At 39.6% G+C, this 19,177-nt stretch overlaps 1 protein-coding gene across 9 annotated transcripts in view; it reads right to left on the reverse strand.

The window, feature by feature from the left end:
- The window catches only part of CASK (calcium/calmodulin dependent serine protein kinase), a 315,472-nt gene that overhangs the window by 4,704 nt on the left and 291,591 nt on the right, over positions 1-19,177 (reverse strand). For all 9 annotated transcript variants that reach the window (XM_061627480.1, XM_061627481.1, XM_061627484.1 and 6 more), the window contains 6 exons: positions 18,108-18,304; positions 15,062-15,177; positions 5,380-5,460; positions 5,210-5,290; positions 3,968-4,170; positions 1,461-1,544 (listed from right to left, as the gene is read on the reverse strand). In XM_061627480.1, coding sequence (XP_061483464.1) covers positions 1,461-1,544; positions 3,968-4,170; positions 5,210-5,290; positions 5,380-5,460; positions 15,062-15,177; positions 18,108-18,304 — 762 coding nt within the window. The remainder of the gene's footprint in view (positions 1-1,460; positions 1,545-3,967; positions 4,171-5,209; positions 5,291-5,379; positions 5,461-15,061; positions 15,178-18,107; positions 18,305-19,177) is intronic.

The raw sequence follows: 19,177 nt of genomic DNA on the forward strand, positions 1-19,177 counted from the left end.
TTCTTAGACTGATCTTTTTCCTGGTATAACTTTTGCCTGGATTGGGACCTGCAGGAGCGCTCCAAACATGAGTTGGATATGGCCTAAGCTGCCTCACTTGGCTCTTGCCCTGACATGACCCTTTTTTTTGGCCTTACACCGACTCCACTTGCCTTGGTCCCAACTGAGCAGGCTGGGTCCCAGCTCAGCCAGGCTGAGGGACTCACACCAGCACAGCACAGCTGAGCCAGAACCCAACCGGCTCAGCTGCAGATGTGCCACATCCAACTCCCCTCAGGCCAGTGTAAATGCAAGCTGGACTGTGCCCTAAGCTAATGAATGAAAATGGAAGATTCTGCTTGCCATTATGAGTCTGAATTAAATTTCAGAACAGATGCTTCACAGATACGTTTATTTGCTTTATGCATTTGCTTATCCAGTAAAAGTAATGCAAAGTTGAAAATACTATTTCCATTCAAACAATATTAAAATTATAAGGATATAATATTATTTTGTTCCTAAGCTGGTACTTACAGGCAACCTTCTGCACCATTTTGGCAGCTAGATAAGATTAGTACAAGTGCAAGAAAATGAGAAGAAAAGCAAAAATGATAATTCAAGAAAAATAAAGAAAACAAGGGCATATCATGTAGGGATATGTTTGTGGCAGCACCCCATCTTACACTTATTTTCATTTCAATTTATGACTCGTGTCAGTATTGTTATACAATTTAAGTGGACAGGTGCTTCCTCTATCTTGGAATCATGAGTTTAGCAGTTTGGTTTTTAAAAAACTCCAATACCAACATATATACAATTCAATTATCCAGTATTGACATTTGATAAATTTTTTTAAAAATATGTGTGGAAGTTGAGGCAGCTGGGCTTGGACAAAGTAAAAAACAAACGCCTGATTTCCCCATAAAAGTATACATGCTCAAAATTTGTTTTAAAAATTAAAAGGAAAAAAGCTCTGGTAAGAGAGGAGAGGAGTATGAACATCACAAGACATTTGTCCAGACTAAATTAGGAGACTTACTAACTACATCTTTAAAGAGTACTTTTGTGTGTGTGTAAAGTAACCAGGTTATGGACTTCTAATTTGGGACAATCAGTGACAGAAAACAGAATGAGATACAGACTTCTCCATCCTCTCACATATTTTCAGTGAAAGGTTGTGCAAAAATGAGCAATACAGACATGTCCTCAGAAACATGTTCTTTTTAAAGAAGGGTTTGAAACAAGGTATGACAAAACAGGTAAACAAAAGGGGATATTATGTATGCAAATGATGTTTTAAGGAAAATAAATGAATGGACATATTCTAAAACTTCTTTACAGTAGAGATAAACAATGCAAAATGTAGTATCTTCATCATCTCTACTATTATCTCCAATATTAAATCCTGTCAAACAGGAATTAAGTCTCTGCGTCTACCATTAAGTCCTCTACAAATGCAATTTCATTGCAACAAGTCTTACCTCATTAATGCTTGGGGTAATTGTAGGTGCAGCGATAAAAACAACAAAAGGAGCAAACTCTGCAGTCCTCAGGACCTTCAGGGCCTAAGTAAAGAATATTTTAGGAGGAGGAACATGGCATGAATTTTAATACATAAGAAGGCAAGACATATGATTCTGAATCCATTTGGAAGAGATTCCAACCTTGCAATTTTAGAACCCATGTCTGTCAACAGTAATACTGAATGAATGAATAAATAAATAAATGCACCACCATGCAAGGGCCCATATTTTTATTTGGGATTGGTAGCCAGCCACTATTTGTGGTTCCCACTGACCCTTACACCCCTCCTATGACTCCTCCTGCATGACTTGGCAAATGGAGGAATAGTTTCCTGTTCACATCAGGCTTTGGAGATACTTGGAAGCTTGGAGAGTGGCAGAGTTTTTTGATCCTAGCCAGCATGAAGGTAAGTGATCTTTCTCACCTTTGAGTTCTCTGTGATGTGCAGACAACTTGGAAAAGAAGCTTTCATTTGCTACTGGGCAACCAGGGATAGTATGTGGTTGATGTGTGATTGCTGCTGGCTGCCATGTGACTACATTTGTGGATGTCTGATGTTGAAGTCTTTGCCAGCCAGTACTCAAACAGATTTTATTGCAATTTATTCACAGGAGAGAACCTATATGCACAGTTCATGTTGTCCATAAGACAAGCTGCAGTTCTGTCTAAAAAACGGTTTCCCTCTGCAATAGTTCATTCTGTTGCAGTGAAAAACAGCAAGAAATTCTGCTGTATGTGAAATCTTCTAAAGAATTCCATCAAATTTTCACATTCTGGGGATGAAAGAGGGGTTTTTTTTGGGGGGGAGGGAATGTTCTCCCCAGGCTGCAGTTCTGTCTACAGCTTGTTTCTTCCTCCACTGCTGCTTCAGTGCCATTTTATAGTCCCCAGGCTCTCTTCTTCCCTGAGTGATTCCAACTGATCAGAGATTGTATAGGGAAGGCAATGATTTCACAATGCCTCACAAACAATAAGGTCTGGCTATATGTCAACATCATATGTCAACCCTTATTCTACTGGGAATGCCTACTTTTCTTTTAACGTAGTCATACAATGGATAAATATAAATTGCAGAAAGTATATTATGTACATATTATCTTCATTAAATGAAAATGCCAAACAGTACCAGCACCCAAAACAGTATCTATATTCTCCAAATACAGGGAGACCCAATTAGAACATATAGGTAACATAATGCCTTTTGGTGTGACAGGGAGGTAGACATGAAAAGTTAGTTACAGAGCAATCTCAAACCCTGATCCGCCATGGTAGAGGAGGTTTGGATGGGGCAGGCCCTTCCTGGATCCACCTGAATTTGCTGACAGGGAAGCCTCATCACCAAGAAGCATCCCAAAACACTTGCCCAAATGGCTGGTGTGTGGAGTGACAGCCAGGAGTATCTCCACCAGCAGTAGTCAGCAGAACACCCCAAAATAGGGAATTTCAGGGACAGGGCTGGAATGGGATCTGCTGGATTCTAAGCTGGCCCTGCTGCTGTAATGTTATGGCCATGGGTCTGATTTGGGCCTCTTCAATGTGCCATTCTGGGAGTCTGCACAGCAAAGTGGCATTTTTTCCTGCTTCCCACTTCTGCCCTGGCCAGCACAAGAAAAGGAATAACAGGATTGTTATTGAAAATGTAACTAGAGTCTGCAAACTATCCAGCCAATGTTTAAATACTTAAATCCCATTTATTCAACAGGAGTGATTTAATAATGTGCTCAACTATCCAGAGAGAGTTTTCAGAGGGAAGAATTAATGGGAGTTAAAAGTGTTGGTTGGATTGCGCTATTTCTTTTTAACCTTTGAAGAGGTTAGGGCACATAAATACTGAAACTTGTATTGCACGGAAAACCCCACCAAGCATTATGTTGTGGCCATGATATCCTTGGTGGTCTGCCTCTATTTTCCTCCCTTCTCATAGCAATGTGGCCTGACCATATACTTTTGCCTGCAAATAAAAAGTTTATTTCTTTATTTAAATAAATGCTAAACTCTTGTAAATAGAGGAACTGTTTCCAAGGTGATAGGTTAGTGCTGGGTTGAAATGAATAAATGCTTTGCTACCCTCAAAATATTAAAAAATACAGCTCTCTCAAAAATTATCACAGAATAGTAGAGTTGGAAGGGGCCTACTAGGGCATCAAGTCCAACCCCCTGCTCAATGGAGGAATCCAAATTAAAGCATACACACTAAAGCATATATATTAAAGCTCAATGCAGGAATCCAAATTAAAGCACATATATTAAAGTAAATTAAAATGATTAAGCTTCTAAAAAATGACAGTTAAGAGATAAGCATAGTTACTCCATTTTATGTGGAGAATGTAATCTACTGATACACCTACAATTTAAAAATTAAGGGTCACATGTAAAGAAAAGCTTGTTACTTTATATGTGTTAATTTAGTGCATAAAATAAAAAGGTATGTGTAATAAAATGTGCACTTAAATTCTATCTCTACCTGAGGTTCTACATCAAGTATTGCAATTAATCCCTGTTCGTGGATCTTCCGTATTGTTTCCAGTTTTGTTCCATACATTGCATCTTCATGGCTACCATATTCCAAATATTCATTGTTGGAAATGTCCTGCATCATTTGGTCATGTGATACAAAGTAATAATTTTTTCCATTCTCTTCATCTTTCTTTGGTGGTCTGGTTGTGTCTGTAATTACAGAAGTTAGGAACACAGAAACTCGTCTTATGTTGACTTCCCATGTTTCACACCCCATCCATCATATAGCAGCGTGCAAAATTCCAGCTTCCCCTCCTCCAGCCAGCAGCATTAACTTGCACACTGTCAAAATCTGCTCTGAAGAGTTGGATTCTGTCCATAAATTCTGATGACAAAATAATTCATCAGTAAATATGGTGGACTATTCTTTTCAATCTTCAGATATTTATTTTTGCAAAGAATGGCACTAATTAATTTCAATTTTTGGTTTATCTAACCACAGAACACCAAAATATTTTTTAAATTGTACAACTCTGCCTTCTTGAAGAAAACTTTTCTGAAAACAATCCGTTAGAAGTTTCCCCCCCTAAAATTGGCTTTAATACGAGTATAGTAGCATCATGAATGTTCCAGCTATGTACAGTGAGGAGAGGACAGCCAGTGTAATAGTACTGGGGCTGGAGGTGGAAAGGGAAGTCCTTCCCTACACTTGTACACACTGATATCAGGGAGCAATGTCCCTCCCCCCAAGTTGGATTGATCAGTGCTCTCTATTGGTTATAGAGAGCAAGAGAAATTGCCTTCTTACCTACCACATGCAATCTCCATGCATCATGTGACACATTGTTTGGTAGTAGTCTCTTGCAGTGCATTTTGCTCTCTGATTATTTCACATCTGTATATATGCATTAGCATGGGTCAACTTCTGACTGCAGAATTGCAAAAAGCCTAGGACTGTCTCAGGTATACATGTAGGCCACATTCAGTACATTGTTTATGGACTGCAGAAAGTAACATACTTGCAAAGTGGTAGAGGGTGCATGAAGTGCAGCAGGTGAGAAGAGACTGAGTGGATGGATGAAGATGCCGGAGGAACTATAAACACCACCACTAGGCAATTGCTATTGGCAAGATTCTGTCTCCCATGCTATATATTTAGTTTTAACTAAATTATAATTGTTGTGTAGTAATACATTGGAGACATCACAATAAACAGCCAGTATGCAACGATCTACTTTGTAATACTTACGTGGAATAGGGTATGCAAATCTGTCTGGATGTTTTGTGATTAATGTATTTTTTATATGTCTTCTCCCAACACCATGTGCTCCTATAGGAAAGGAAATTTAATATTATCACAGAGACTGAAGAATATACTGTTTAAATTATAATTGCAGAACAAATTATACTCAAAATTACCTAGTAAGACTAGTGTTTTCCTTTTGAATGCTGGCAATTTTACTACTTCTTCATATGTGACAAGATCTAATTGATCAAACACTGTAACAGAAAACAAAAACCAGAAATAAGAGAAGAAAGTAGAGTGAATTTACTTTATTTTCTATGAATGCCAAATTCTATTCCTAAAAGCTATAGCTAAACATGTTTTAACCAACCATTTTCTTCTTACAATTTATTAAGCAATATACTTTACTTCAACAGTAAGAACATATTTTAAATTACATGCTTAAGAATTTGTGGTTGAGACCATGCATTATGCACGTTAAAAAAAAATTAGTGCTTCTGGAAAATTCTGAGATTCCTGGAAGTGAGCAATAAAGTTTATAGACAGTGACAGATGAATACAGATATGAGAACATCTACTTACAAGAACAATAAAGCTTTGGATGTATTTTATCAAAACTATAAAAATGCATTAAGTTGTTTGGTTTTATTGTTTTATTTACTCTTCCAGATACAGATCAGATTAATTGTAAGTAGAGTTCTCTTCACACAGAAGCGCTAATTTTATATGAACATGCTCTTTAAAGTTTAGGCAGCGAGTAAAGAACTGAACAAAGAGAATGGCTTTATTGCACACTATAAAGCCATCACCATAATTGAAGCATTTAATAAAATATGACCTACTAAAGAGTTTCTCAACTGTCCTTATGTTTACTGTAGCATTATCTGAAACCATTGCAATAAAATTACAACTCATGTTTAAAAACAACTCTGTCCTTACTTGTGCCCAATAATGAAGTTGAAGGATTTAGGCCAATTATAAGGGCATCTTTAAATATCTAATTATGATGATGTAACAGTGAAGAAGCCATACTTTTAAATGTCACCTACACTATGATTTTGAGTGGCTTTTTTTTAAAGAGAGGAACCAACAGTAACCATGTTTTTATTACAATTCAGTTTTAAATTTAGATTAAGACATCCACATATTTTTTCAGTTATATCTATCTGCAATGCTGGCAAGGCATGTTTTTGACACTGTACTGGCTGAACAGTCAGTGGGCTGGATCCAAGCTACCTGCAGATGTAACTCTGCCCACAGGACTCTCCCATTGGAGGAAGTAATTTTTGCCAGTTCTCTCTTCTACCTGCAGCTCCCTGTGCTTCCTCCCCTCAAGCTGCTCTGCAGGATCAGGGGAGCCTTCAAGAGCATGGGAGGTGCTCTGGGGGTTGCAGAGGGAACAAGGAAAACAGTGAAAATTGCCTCCTTTCACATTACTCCAGTGGGAGATTCCCAGCCTTTTGCAAACTGTAGGAGCCCTTCTATTTGTGGAAGGGTAAGGTCTGGATCCAACCTATTATATTCTTAACTCCAGGCCCAGTAACATTTACATCAAGCTTTCTGATTTTTTAAATTAAAAACTCACACCATATGAAGGTCTCTTGAGATCAATACGTAGGGGATAAACTAACACATGAAGGCTAATATCTACTTCAGAAGCAAACAAAACATTTTGGTTTGAAAAATATTTCCAGGCAAATTCTGTATATTTTGTGACAGGATATTAATATTTATACCCCATAATGTTTCTTCAGAGCTATCCCTAACATTCTCAAAAGATATACAGGTGACTCTAACTCAGAGCTTGGAAAAGTTACCTTTTTGAACTACAACTCCCATCAGCCCAATCCAGTGGCCATGCTGGCTGGGGCTGATGAGAGTTGTAGTTTAAAGCTCTGCTCTAACTATAGTGCCATTTACCAAGAACCTCTCTGTGTTACATTTGCAGGTTATTAAAATCAAAAGAGCTTATTCTACAATATCCCAACTATTTTAGTAACTAGTGACATTTAGTCCTAACTCTTCTCTTTCTGGAAAAATTTAGGTCAAGCACCCCTCAAATAATATATTATTGCAAAAAGAGTGAAAATTGCTGCTCTGAAGTACTTTTCAGGCTATCTCCATATATGCTAAGAGCAGAAGAACCCCCAGTGAAGACAGAACACAGTTCCTTATATAAAACACACAGAATCACACATTCTTACAAATAATCATGATCACTAATAATTTCAGGGTTTCCGACAGAAATGAAAAATGATTTTTGTACTTAAATTCAGAGGAGCACATGGACACATTTACAGACTGAACTTTTAAACACTTCTACATGTCTAGCTAATAAAGAAAAGAAGTTTTTGAAAGGAAACAGTAAGAAGCAAATAAAGAGGCATTGTCACTTGACAGGTTACTTACATGCACAGAGGCCAGTGGGATTAAGACAGCATGAAAAATGTACAGGGGTCATTGAAATATGGCTTGTAATATATTAGTAAAATAAAAGTATATGCACAAAATAAACTTCATCATGCAATACTCTAAACACAAGGCAAATAAATCACGTTAAATGATAAGCATGTTTTATAAAAATTTGGCACTGTTCTGTTACTTGCTATTATTGGCATTAACAGAAACATAATTTAATATGTCTGTGGTTTTATGATTAAAGAATGACCAACACAACACTTCTCTTTACAAATTTAGGATTGAATCCAATGTTCCTGAGCATAATTGGAAGTCTACCCACCTAACACTGGATTCTACCCTTCCTTCGTAATTTAAAAATCAAATGTAGAAGTAATATCCTATAGTATAAGGGAGCTGTAGATATTGCTGGATTTGAACGACTTTGGCAAGAATGAGTCCCAAGGCTAGAATTTATAAAATAATTAGGGTAAAAATTAAATAGAAATTTGACAGAAAGTGGGAAATCTTGCCTGTTCATTCTCCACTATAAATATAGGGCTGAATTCAATGGCATTCATCCATTCTTGAAAGTGTCTCATCTAGAGGACTCTGCTAAGAGAAGGGGACTAGAGGCTATTTTTGTTGATTCTCTTTCAGGGGCGTCACTACCGGGGTGTGGAGGGTGCGGACCGCACCCGGGTGACACCCTGAGGGGGGTGACACCCAGAGCCGCCCCGCCCCGTTGCCCGGCAAAGGAGCCAAGAAGCGCTCTGGGTCGGCGCAGCCAACTCCTCCTCGGAGGTGGGTGGGCGAGACTGAAAGCAGGTGCCCGCTCGCTGGCGGTGAAGCCGGGATGGGCCTTCCACCGCCAGCCTGGAGCACGTGGTGAGTGCGTGCGTGTGCGCACACACGCAAAAACAGCCACTCCCATCCATGCACCTGGGAGGGCGTGCGCCGGAGGTCCGCACCCCCCTGCACTCCTGCTAGTGATGCTGCTGTTCTTTCCCCCCTGCATTCCCCAATCTGCTCCAGACGGTTAGAAGGAAAATCATCCCCCTTCTGTTCTGCTAGTGGTGATATCCAAAGACTCCTAAAAATGGAAGAATTCTTTCCAATTGTAGAAGGGCACCGGTAGATACAACTCAAAGGCAGGAGAAAAAATAGTATTTTATGGTATTTTATGCTCGTCTGAGTGGACCAGCTGAATTTAATAGACATGGCTAACTTAGGTGCATTAATTTCAGTGGGTCTACTATGAGTAGGACTTAGTTGAACCCCTGGTCTAGATTTGGGCAGGGGTGCAGTTTTGATTTTAAAAAGCTTTCCTTTCCTTGTGAAGTATATGTCTAGTTATCTGGTTTGTTTGGAGGACATAATTCATAGGCAGGGTTTTTAAAAATCTGATTAACAAGGCAGTAACACGCCTCTTTTCTTTTTCCTCCTAAGTGTTGAGAATGAGAAGTGTGCATGTGCAAAAACTGAGTAATTGAAAGGAAAAGGTGGATCAATGGGTCATAAGAGACTTAAGGAGGAAGGGCTGGAGGAGTAGTTTTAGCAACTGGTCTTAATTACACATTCCATTCTATTTTAAAAAACAATTACATTTAAAACACACTGAGTGTTCTGTCAAGGTCTATGGTAGTGGTGAAGCAGAAAGAACTCCAGATTCATTCTGGGGGCTTGGTCTCTTCCACCTGACACCAGGAAAGTTTTTGCCATCAACCAGCAGTTTCAAATTGTCTTTGATAAGATATTGCAGTAGGGATGGATTAGGTCTCCACATTAAAAGACAGGACCACCCATTTGCTCAGCCAAAGCACAAGAAACAGGCAAGACAATGACACAAGGACTAGATATCCAAGTTATAATGTGTCTCCGTTTTTGCCTATGAATTTACTCATTATTGTCTCAAATTTAATGCACGTGTACATCTATCTACAATTTATTGTGACTGATCATCTTAATAAATATTAAAACACCTTATAAAGCCCATAAATTATGACTGGACCAATTCCTCTCCACACCAAACCTAGACTATTAAAACATCTTGGGGCATGTTATAGTCCAAATGAAGTACTATTAGGCCCCACTGATAAGCACACACTTAAATCTCTCTGCTGAAATCAATGGGACTTAACATGGCTAGATTGTGCCCTTCCAGTTTTAATCATTTACTGATTTGTATATCTTTTATCTTAAACACATTTGAATCCTTCATAAGATTCCATGTAGGGAAAAGCATTCCCTCCCCCAGCATTATAAATCAGTTTCCAAATTGTCTGACATTGACATGACAAATTCCACATTTTAATAAACACCACAGCCCAACAAATAATTTTTTTTTTTTAGTTGCCAAGGATGTCTGAATGACTTTAGGGTATTTTCGGGGTGCTAAATCCAAAAATGACATTAGTTTTGCCGAATTGGCTCTAGTTTTTGAGATAATGGATACCCCTCAAATGACGATTGTACCCCAATATGACCTGTAGCTGCTGACATATGCAGCAGGGTTTGGTCTGTCTTTTTACTCTTGAACATTGTTTTGCAAGTTTATCCATTGCATATAATATATTGATACTTTTTTTTTTGAAGAGGAATATGAGGTCGTCACGAAGAGGCTGCTTAAACAATCCTAATGCATTCTGCTACAGTAGGGCCCCGCTTATACAGCGGGTTCTGTTCTGGACCCCCGCCGTAAAGCGGAAAATGCCGTAAAGTGGAACACCATTTACTTTAATGGGGCGCAATGCACGAAAATGCCGCAAAAATGCCGCAAAAGTGGCAAAATCGGCTTCAAAATTGAAAACAAATGCCGCCACATTAGCGGAACACCGCTAAGCGGAACACCGCTAAGCGGGGCCCTACTGTACATTTGTGGCGAATACACTCTGCAAAAACAAAGAAAAAACATCACTGACTTTGTAAAACAAGCATATCTTGCTTATTTTGGAGTGAAGCCTGGGCTCCCCATAAGGTTTGCAAAACCTGTGTAGAGTGCCTACGACAGTGGAAAAATGGAGAAAGGAAATGTTTAAACTTTGGTGTGCCTATGGTGTGGAGAGAGCCGCAAAACCATCACGATGATTGTTATTTTTGTGTTGTGAATGTGAAAGGCTTCAATCGCTACAAGAAACGTAAGTGGGACTATCCTGATTTGGATTCAGCAAGGCGACCTGTGCCACACAGCGAAGACGTTCCCATACCAGTGTTTACCTCACTGCCTGACCTTCTATTGTCAGATGTCGAAGAAATGCTGGACGTGGAGTGTAGCACAGGTGGTAGCCCTGGAAGTGGATATGAAGAAGCTTTTCAACAACTGAGCAGTTCTCCCAAAAGGAACTCAATGATCTGATACGAGACCTCAGTCTGTCAAAGCAAGCATCTGAACTTTTAGCATCCAGGCTAATGGAAAAGAACTGTCTACAGCCGGAAGCTAACATAACAGCTTATCGGACAAGAAAGGAGGGACTTCTTCCATACTTCAGCCAAGATGAAGAACTTGTATACTGCAATAACATCCCTGGACTTCTTCTCCAAATGGGACTACCGGAATATCGACCAGAAGATTGGCGGCTTTTTATAGACAGCTCCACCAGAAGCTTGAAATGTGTTTTATTGCACAATGGTAACCTCTATGCATCTCTTCCAATTGCTCACTCAACAAAACTTAAAGAAGAATATGAAAATATCAAAATGGTCTTGCAGAAGCTCTGTTATCATGAGCACCAGTGGTCTATTTGTGTTGATCTAAAGATGGTGAACTTCTTGCTTGGGCAGCAAAGTGGATACACGAAGTACCCTTGTTTTATCTGCTTGTGGGATAGTAGGGCAAAGTGAGATCATTGGAAAAAAGTGACATGGCCTTCAAGGGAACACATGACTGTAGGTGCAGCGAACATCATTAACAAGCCATTGGTTGACAGAGAAAAAATCATTCTCCTACCACTCCATATCAAGCTTGGACTGATGAAGCAATTTGTTAAGGCCTTGGACGAAGATGATGATTGCTGCAAATACATTTGTAGATCATTCCTTGGACTGACTATGGAAAAACTAAAAGCGGTTGTCAAGAACTTCTTGGGTAACCACAAAGCAGACAATTATGAAGAATTGGTGCAAAACATGCTCGCTAACTTTAAACATTTGGGTACTAATAGGAGCATAAAGGTACACTATCTCCATAGCCACTTAGACAGATTTCTGGATAATCTTGGTGATTTTAGTGAGGAACAAGGGGAGAGGTTCCATCAGGATATAAAGGTGATGGAGGAAAGGTATCAAGGCAGATGGGACAGACACATGATGGCAGACTACTGCTGGAGCCTCCAACGTGATTGTCCTGATGCCCCACATAAAAGAAAATCGTACACACAGCATTTTTCTATGCATTAATTGTGATTATCTGAATCAGCTTACTTTGTTTTAATGTTATTGTACTGAATACAACGCCATTAGCTATTTCATGTGTTTACTTTTGTATGATTTGAGACAGTTTCCATGTCATTTGTGGGTAGGCTACGCCTGACCATTAAATTTTTTGAATTTGTTATGCTTTTCAATGGGGGCATCCATTATCTCAAAAATTAGAGCCAATCTAGCAAAACCAATGCCATATTCGGAATCAGCGACACAAAGTTACCCTAAAATCGATCAAACATCATTGGCAATAAAATTAGTGTTGACCAGGTAGTATCCTTTAGAACATGGTGATTTCTGCATATGATGGTTCAGATTAAAATGTACTAAGAGCTTCAACCCTATGCACATTTTGTAGGAAGTAAGACCCACTAAGCACAGTGGAACTTACATATGATTGCATTCTAAGACTTTTCTCACAAGACTGATTACTTGGAAATGGTCCATTTTGAGGTGGATTGTTGAGCTTTACATTGATAATGAATACAGCAGAATAATATAGAGTGGTGAGTACATGGGAAAATTCATTTCATAAAAACATTCAGAGTGGATTTCAATACCTATCATTCAACTAACATGAATTTGGAGGGTTTCTGCAGAATGCATGCAGCTGGCTCTGGGGCAACCACTTGTAATCTTAATATGGAGATCTGGGGCTTAGCTGTATGGGCTCCTACTGGGAGGAAGGGTGGGATATAAATAAAATAATAAATAAATAAATAATTTTAGGAGCTTGGGGCAAAACATATAGAATAGAAATATTTATGGTCATAAAAGGGCTTTTGCTTGTAATATAGAGGTAAACCCTATGAAAGTTTCCACTGTTCGTGTATCTATCTGTGGCTTGACTGATTATCACAGTATAATGTCAACTGATTCCAAGCACCTGTGTAGGCACACTGAGGCTTAAGAGTGAACAGTTAAACAAAGCTTGAAAAATTCCTCCTATATGAAATATAAAACCTACTTTATTTTATTTTATTTTAATGATTTCTATAGCAAATGATAGATGTCAGGATTTGGGGGCTGAATATAAATGATAGAAGTTTTTTTTCTATATACTGCAATGCATGAAGGGCTTAGTTGCAGGTGGTAAGAGTGCTAGAGCAGTCACTGGCTTCAGCTGCTCTAATGTTAAGGGGGTGGGAAAGGACAAAGATCTCTCTGCCATTGGCTGAATCGCACTCATGCTGAAAAGGAGCAGGACAGAAACAAGGAACTAAGGAAGGAAGTGTGGAAGAAACAGAGTCCTAGGAAAGGAGGAGGCAGGGGTCTGAGATGAAGACAGGCTAAAGGAAGCTTGATGGGTAAAGTGTTTCTCAGAAATGCAAGCTGGAATAGAGAGTTTAGAGTAATGACTGGAAGAAGAAAAGGCCACAGAAGGAAGAAATTCACGTGACCAGGAGCAGCAAAATGAAGAATGACATATTGATCTAAACAAGCAGTGCCAACACCAGATTGGGGAGAACTGGCAAGATCCCACTCCTGCAGGGTGTCAGTTGGAGAATAAGCAGCTGCTGTTGCTCATTCTTGCTGGTGTTGCCACTCACTTGCCCATCCTTTCTGAATTAGAGGGCAGGTGCAAATAGGCAGCAATAGTGCAGAGGAAGAGCAGGAGGGCTACTGGGTTTTGACAGATACCTGACAATGGGCCTATAAGTATCCTTTTACATCTGCAATTAATATCTGCAAATCTGTTGCACAAGATTGTTACAGATTTGACATATGGAAGTTGAGAGTTAAACTAGGATGAAGAAAGAACCTTGGAAATAAGAGCAGATGATAATGCATAATGTTTTCCTAAAACGTTTAAAATATAAACTACTTTTAAAAATCTACAATACATAATTTATTATTTTGGAATCCATGGGTTATATCCAAGAGTTGGATACACAGAAGGCAGCATGCACATCTGATCTTTCCTTTTCCCTGAAATTACTAGAAATTGGGCAACAGACTTTTGTGCCAGTTCCAGGCTATTCACGCAACCTACTGCAGCTCCTTACAAACACAATACAGGCTGTTCAGGAAAGTCCTTAACCTGGTGAGGCTTGGGGGCAGAGGGAGGAGAAAGGTCAGTTGCACAAGCTGCCTTCTGCTTGAACTACCTCGAGATACAATCCAATGTTTTGTCAGATGTCCTAATCCTAGCATTAGACTCTTGGGGCAACATCCAGTGTTGTCCACCTGCTTGCACAACAAGGCTTCCAGTTTACAGTATCTTTTCTCTCCCCTCCCAAGCTACCTGTGTGCCTCCAAAATCTGCTCCAGAGAGTCCACAAACCCTCTCAAGCACATTTTGCGGGAGCAAAGGGCTTCAGGGGGGAGAAGAGGAAGGAAAAGCCCTGTTGTGCAAGAGGGTGCCCACTCACAATTCACTGGAACTCATCCTTAGATGCTTTTTAAACTGTGCAGCAGACACTGAAGGACAAAGTAAGAAAAGCTGTTTATGTTAGTATATAAGGAGGAGGGATTTCCAGGAATTTTCACTGTGGCAAACGTATGAATAAACTTGAGAAAATACCCTCTAATGCAGAGTCTTAGAAAATAATCTCAAAAGTTTGGTAAGTTGCTTTGAGGCTTCCTTAGCTGTAGGAACTGATAAACTTAATAAACTAAACTCTTGAGAGATATGTATAATGATAAACTTATTACAATTTGTTAATTTCTAAAGAGCACTTTATTTTCTTGGAAGTTCAACGTTCAACTTAGTTAAGGAAATTCTGCACAGCTGCAAAAAAAAATCTTGTACAATGCCTTGGATAACCTAACACCTCTACTGTCCCCCAGATGCAGATCTTGCCCCAGATGCATCAGCACATTTTCCATATTCAACTTACGCTAACTCCATTTTCAGCTTATTCATTAACATCTGTTTAGTGCCTACAATTTCTTTTATTGCTGTAATTACATTTGAACATATGGAATTTTTTTGTTAGATGCTTCCACTGAGTGAGACTGGTGAAATTAAAAATTTACTTGATAATGAACAATGCAGCAATGTTAAATAATCCTGTATATGCAGTTTCTTTTTCTCACCTGCATTGTGCTTTGCTAAGTATTTGTCTTTGTATTGCTTCTTTTTCTTTCCAAACCAAGTACAGCTTGCCTGCTGCTCTTGTTTAGTCTTCTCCATAGCGATACAAGCCACTCGCCTTGCAGGTGAAGAGGAAACAACTATCAAGCTTGTTAGTAAAGAGTACCTTTTTAATGAAGGAACAGTAATATCGATTATGAACATAATCCTCCCCCCACTGTTTTTTTTTGCCAGATGAACAGATTAAAATTCATTTTTAAACTTTCAAATTGTAATTTTAAATGATTCCATTTTCAAAGCACCAATTCCTTGTTTACTCCAGCAATAGCCACCCTGGAGGTCAAATGGGTTACTGCTGCTTTAAAAAGATAGCTGCACCCTGTTGAGCAGGATTAAGGCTGGTGTGGGGTGCAGGATCTCCAGTTCTGTTCTCTTCTCGGTGCACACGGCAAGGTGGAAGATACTCCAGCCCTTAAAGCCTCTTCATCTGCCATGGCTACTAACTGTCCTGATAGATGGTGGAAGAGTACTCCTACGACACCTGTCATGCATACATTCCCTCTAGAGAAGGGCAATCTGTTAACTAAGCATAAATTACATAACCTACATAGTCTAATCATGAGGAAGACCCTGATTTCATCTGTATCACCAAAAGCTGGATGGATGCTGCTGTTTAACCTATACTGGCCCAGTTTGTTCTACATGGTTATTTAGTGCAATATCAACCACAATTTGGAATAAGGGAGTGGATCTGTGATTCATGCATTTATATTATTCCTTTTTGTAGATAACCAGTACAGGCTATATCAATATTTTTGATTGTGTGCACCTGTGACTTGTAGATCAGGGAGAAATTGGGATTCTTTTAGTGAACTACCTAACAGACTTACAGACCTGGCCTTGAGGCCTGCTATTATCAGGTAATTTTGGTAGGTACTTCATGGCTGCTATGACAACCACTGGCCTAAAATTTAGAATTGTCTACAATTATATTGTTGAGACTAAGCAAGTATGATTTTGGAAGCTGCCTAGGCAGGATGCTGTCTAAGAAGCATATACAAATTGTTCTGAGCTCCTCAGAGGAAGACTGGGGTATAAGTGTAATTAGTAAAAAAAAAAAACACGGAAAGGCAGGACATACTCTAGATTCACTGTTCTGTACTGGCCTAATTTCAGGTAGCCTAGATATCATGAACAGATCACAATCTTATACAGGCCTGGGTAGTCTTACTTTAGGACCTCTGCAGGGGCTGTGGACCCTAAGTTGGCCCTCCCCCAGAAGCTGATGGGACCCTTGGCTTAAAAAATTCTGTGGAGGATTTATTCATTGACACTAAAGGTCACTCTGTCGACAGAATGACTGATATATGAAATCAAACGCTGACTGAGGCTATGATGCTATAGCAGCTAAGTATTCTCTTCACACACTTCTGAAAGATCCTACTTCTTGGTAACTGAATTGCTAAGAACCTTGAGGAGGCAAAAACTGAGTGCAAGAAGCATATGATTTAGGCTAAATTAACCTAAACATAATACAGACCTCATTTGAAGGCCATGCCATAGGAGTAAAATAAATGCAATGCCATCCAGTGGAGCTCTTCTGCTTAGGTAAGGGGTTGTTGCCTCCTCCAGTTGACCACTCAAGTGAACCATCTGCAATCTGTCATGGACTTGCTTTGCAAGGTATTTTGAAGGGGAAAAATGCTACATCCAATCTGATTTGAACACTGTTACTGTAACAGTATCCAAACAGAAGCAATGAAAGCATCCTCTTATTACATTGATTTTAATCGCTTTCAGCTTGTTTCATGTCCTGATGTCAACAAGTTGTATGGAAAAATGTTGGCAACCATTTGCACTAAGAGAATGAGTGGGCTATTGAACATGATACCAGTGCACACTTGAATTAAAAAACGCTGCTGCTGTCTTAGCAGGAAGCAGTGATGAGACCCCTCAGGTACAAGCAGATAATTTAAACAGCTACTGTGCAGGGGTAGGGAACCTGTGGCCTACCAGAGGGTCCAATTTGGCCCAGAAGGCCATTTTTCCTAAACAACACCCACCTGTCAATCAGCTGACATCACTTGTGATCCTGCAATTGGCTGTGGGTGCCTGTTCCCAGCAGGAAACAGGTGCCCACAGCTAAAGAAAGCATGTTAAATGACAGCTGGCAAATGGGGGTAAAATTCTGCTCAGTTTGGCTGCATGCAGAGAACAGGCATGCTCAGCCAAAGAAAGTCTGATAAATACAGGCTTCATTCTTCCCTACCCCCAGGAGGAGGGGAGAAAAAAACCAGCTGGCTGGCACTTGGGAACCCTGCACGAGGGATTTTGAGACGTGGGTGGGACAACTCACCTGTCAATCACATGACATCACGATGCCATGTGATTGACAGGCATGCAGCCCCACTCACCTGTCAAAAAAGGATCTGACCTGTGGAGCCAAAATGGCTCCCCATCCCAAGCCTAGTGTCTATTCTCCCTATTATTTTAAATATGGTGGGAGACATGGTTGCTGAATAACACAACTGTCCTCAACCAATTTCAGTTTGGATTTGGGAGTGAGATTGGGTTAGTAGTCCTGGCAGTCAATCCAGCAAAGAAGGACAATGGCAATACCATTTTTCTTCATTTCCTAGAGTTCTCAGTGGCCTCTAACATGATTAACCATCATTTTTTCATGGACAGTCCCACAGCGCTTGCCAAGAATCCATGAGGCAGCTCTGTGCAGTGCTTAGCTACTCCTTTACTGGTCTGTTGATAGAGATGATTATGGGAGGGACATTTCTTTGCCACATAGGGACTACCTTCTAAATTCCACAGGAACTGATCTCATCACTGCAGTGTTACCACCACTTACCTCTCCCATAATCCTAGGGTACATGTGCATATGCTGGTTAGAACAGGGTGTTTTCAATGCTAGACTAACTGACCAAGCTAACTGCCTAGTTAAAAAAGGGAGCAAATGTTTCAAATACTAGGTACCTTTTGACACACCAATTTAATTTTTAAATTACAGATACATTAATTTTATGAAATTTCACGTACCATTCCTGAAGTTCAGGAGAAGGAATGAGGCCTGCAGTTCCATTTTTTGAATTCTCCAGTTTACCCTGCCACCAATTGTGATCATCTTTGCTAATAATCTGGATAATATCACCAACTCTAAATCTGATGCCAGCTTCTTTGCAGGGGATGAGGTCATCCTTTGCTGGGTCATATTCAAATTGTGCTCTTACATATATCTATAAAATAGGAGTTTGTGAAAACAATGCAATGTTAATATGGTTAGAACTTATAGATGAAAAGTTACTCTATAATCTAACTATCACGTGTTGTTTGCATCCAGATTTAGGAAGATACCAGGTATTAGACATAAAAATGATGGCTGAAAACAGAAAAAACAGTAATGACTTTGATGAAGCCTTTAATAGGAACGCTTTAAAGTTCCACAGTAACTTGGCATAGAAATTTGCTTTTTATTAATAAGTTAACAGATGTTAACTACTCCAAGTAACAAAAACTGTAATTCAGAGAAGATGAAGAATGATTATATACATAGCACATCATTCCTGTGTGATGAGCATAAGCTACACCACTAGGGACTTTTCTATGGACAACTTTCCAAACCTTCCATTGTTATGTATTGTCAAGATCCTATCTGACCGAGACCCAGAGAGGCCTGTTTGAGAGGAAGAGGCTTGGGGCCCTATGAAAAATTCCACCCCAACTGAAGACTTCGGGAACCCACAGAAAGGCAGCCTAAACAGCCCTTCAAAGATTCCTTGCCTGGGCCCCTCAAGAACATCTTCTACCTCATCTTGAGTCCTGTCTTAATCGCCAGTTCTCCCAGTTTTCCCTCCAGTATCAGATGTAGGGGAGGGGAGTGTTACTGCGCTCATGTTTTGCTTGTGGGCTTCTCACACATCTGATTGGCCAGTTTAAGAACAGAATGCTGGACTAGATAGGTCTTTGGTCTGATCCAGCAGGGCTCTTATGTTTTTATGACTCTGGTCTTTGTACTGGTTTTAAGCTGCTGTTTAAAATTATGTTCCAATTGTTTTGAAATTATTGTTTACTATAAATGCATTTTATTATAAGGTCTTTTATTTAAGAGA

Source organism: Rhineura floridana, chromosome 5 (genome assembly GCF_030035675.1).
Source record: "Rhineura floridana isolate rRhiFlo1 chromosome 5, rRhiFlo1.hap2, whole genome shotgun sequence".
NCBI lineage: Eukaryota > Metazoa > Chordata > Lepidosauria > Squamata > Rhineuridae > Rhineura > Rhineura floridana.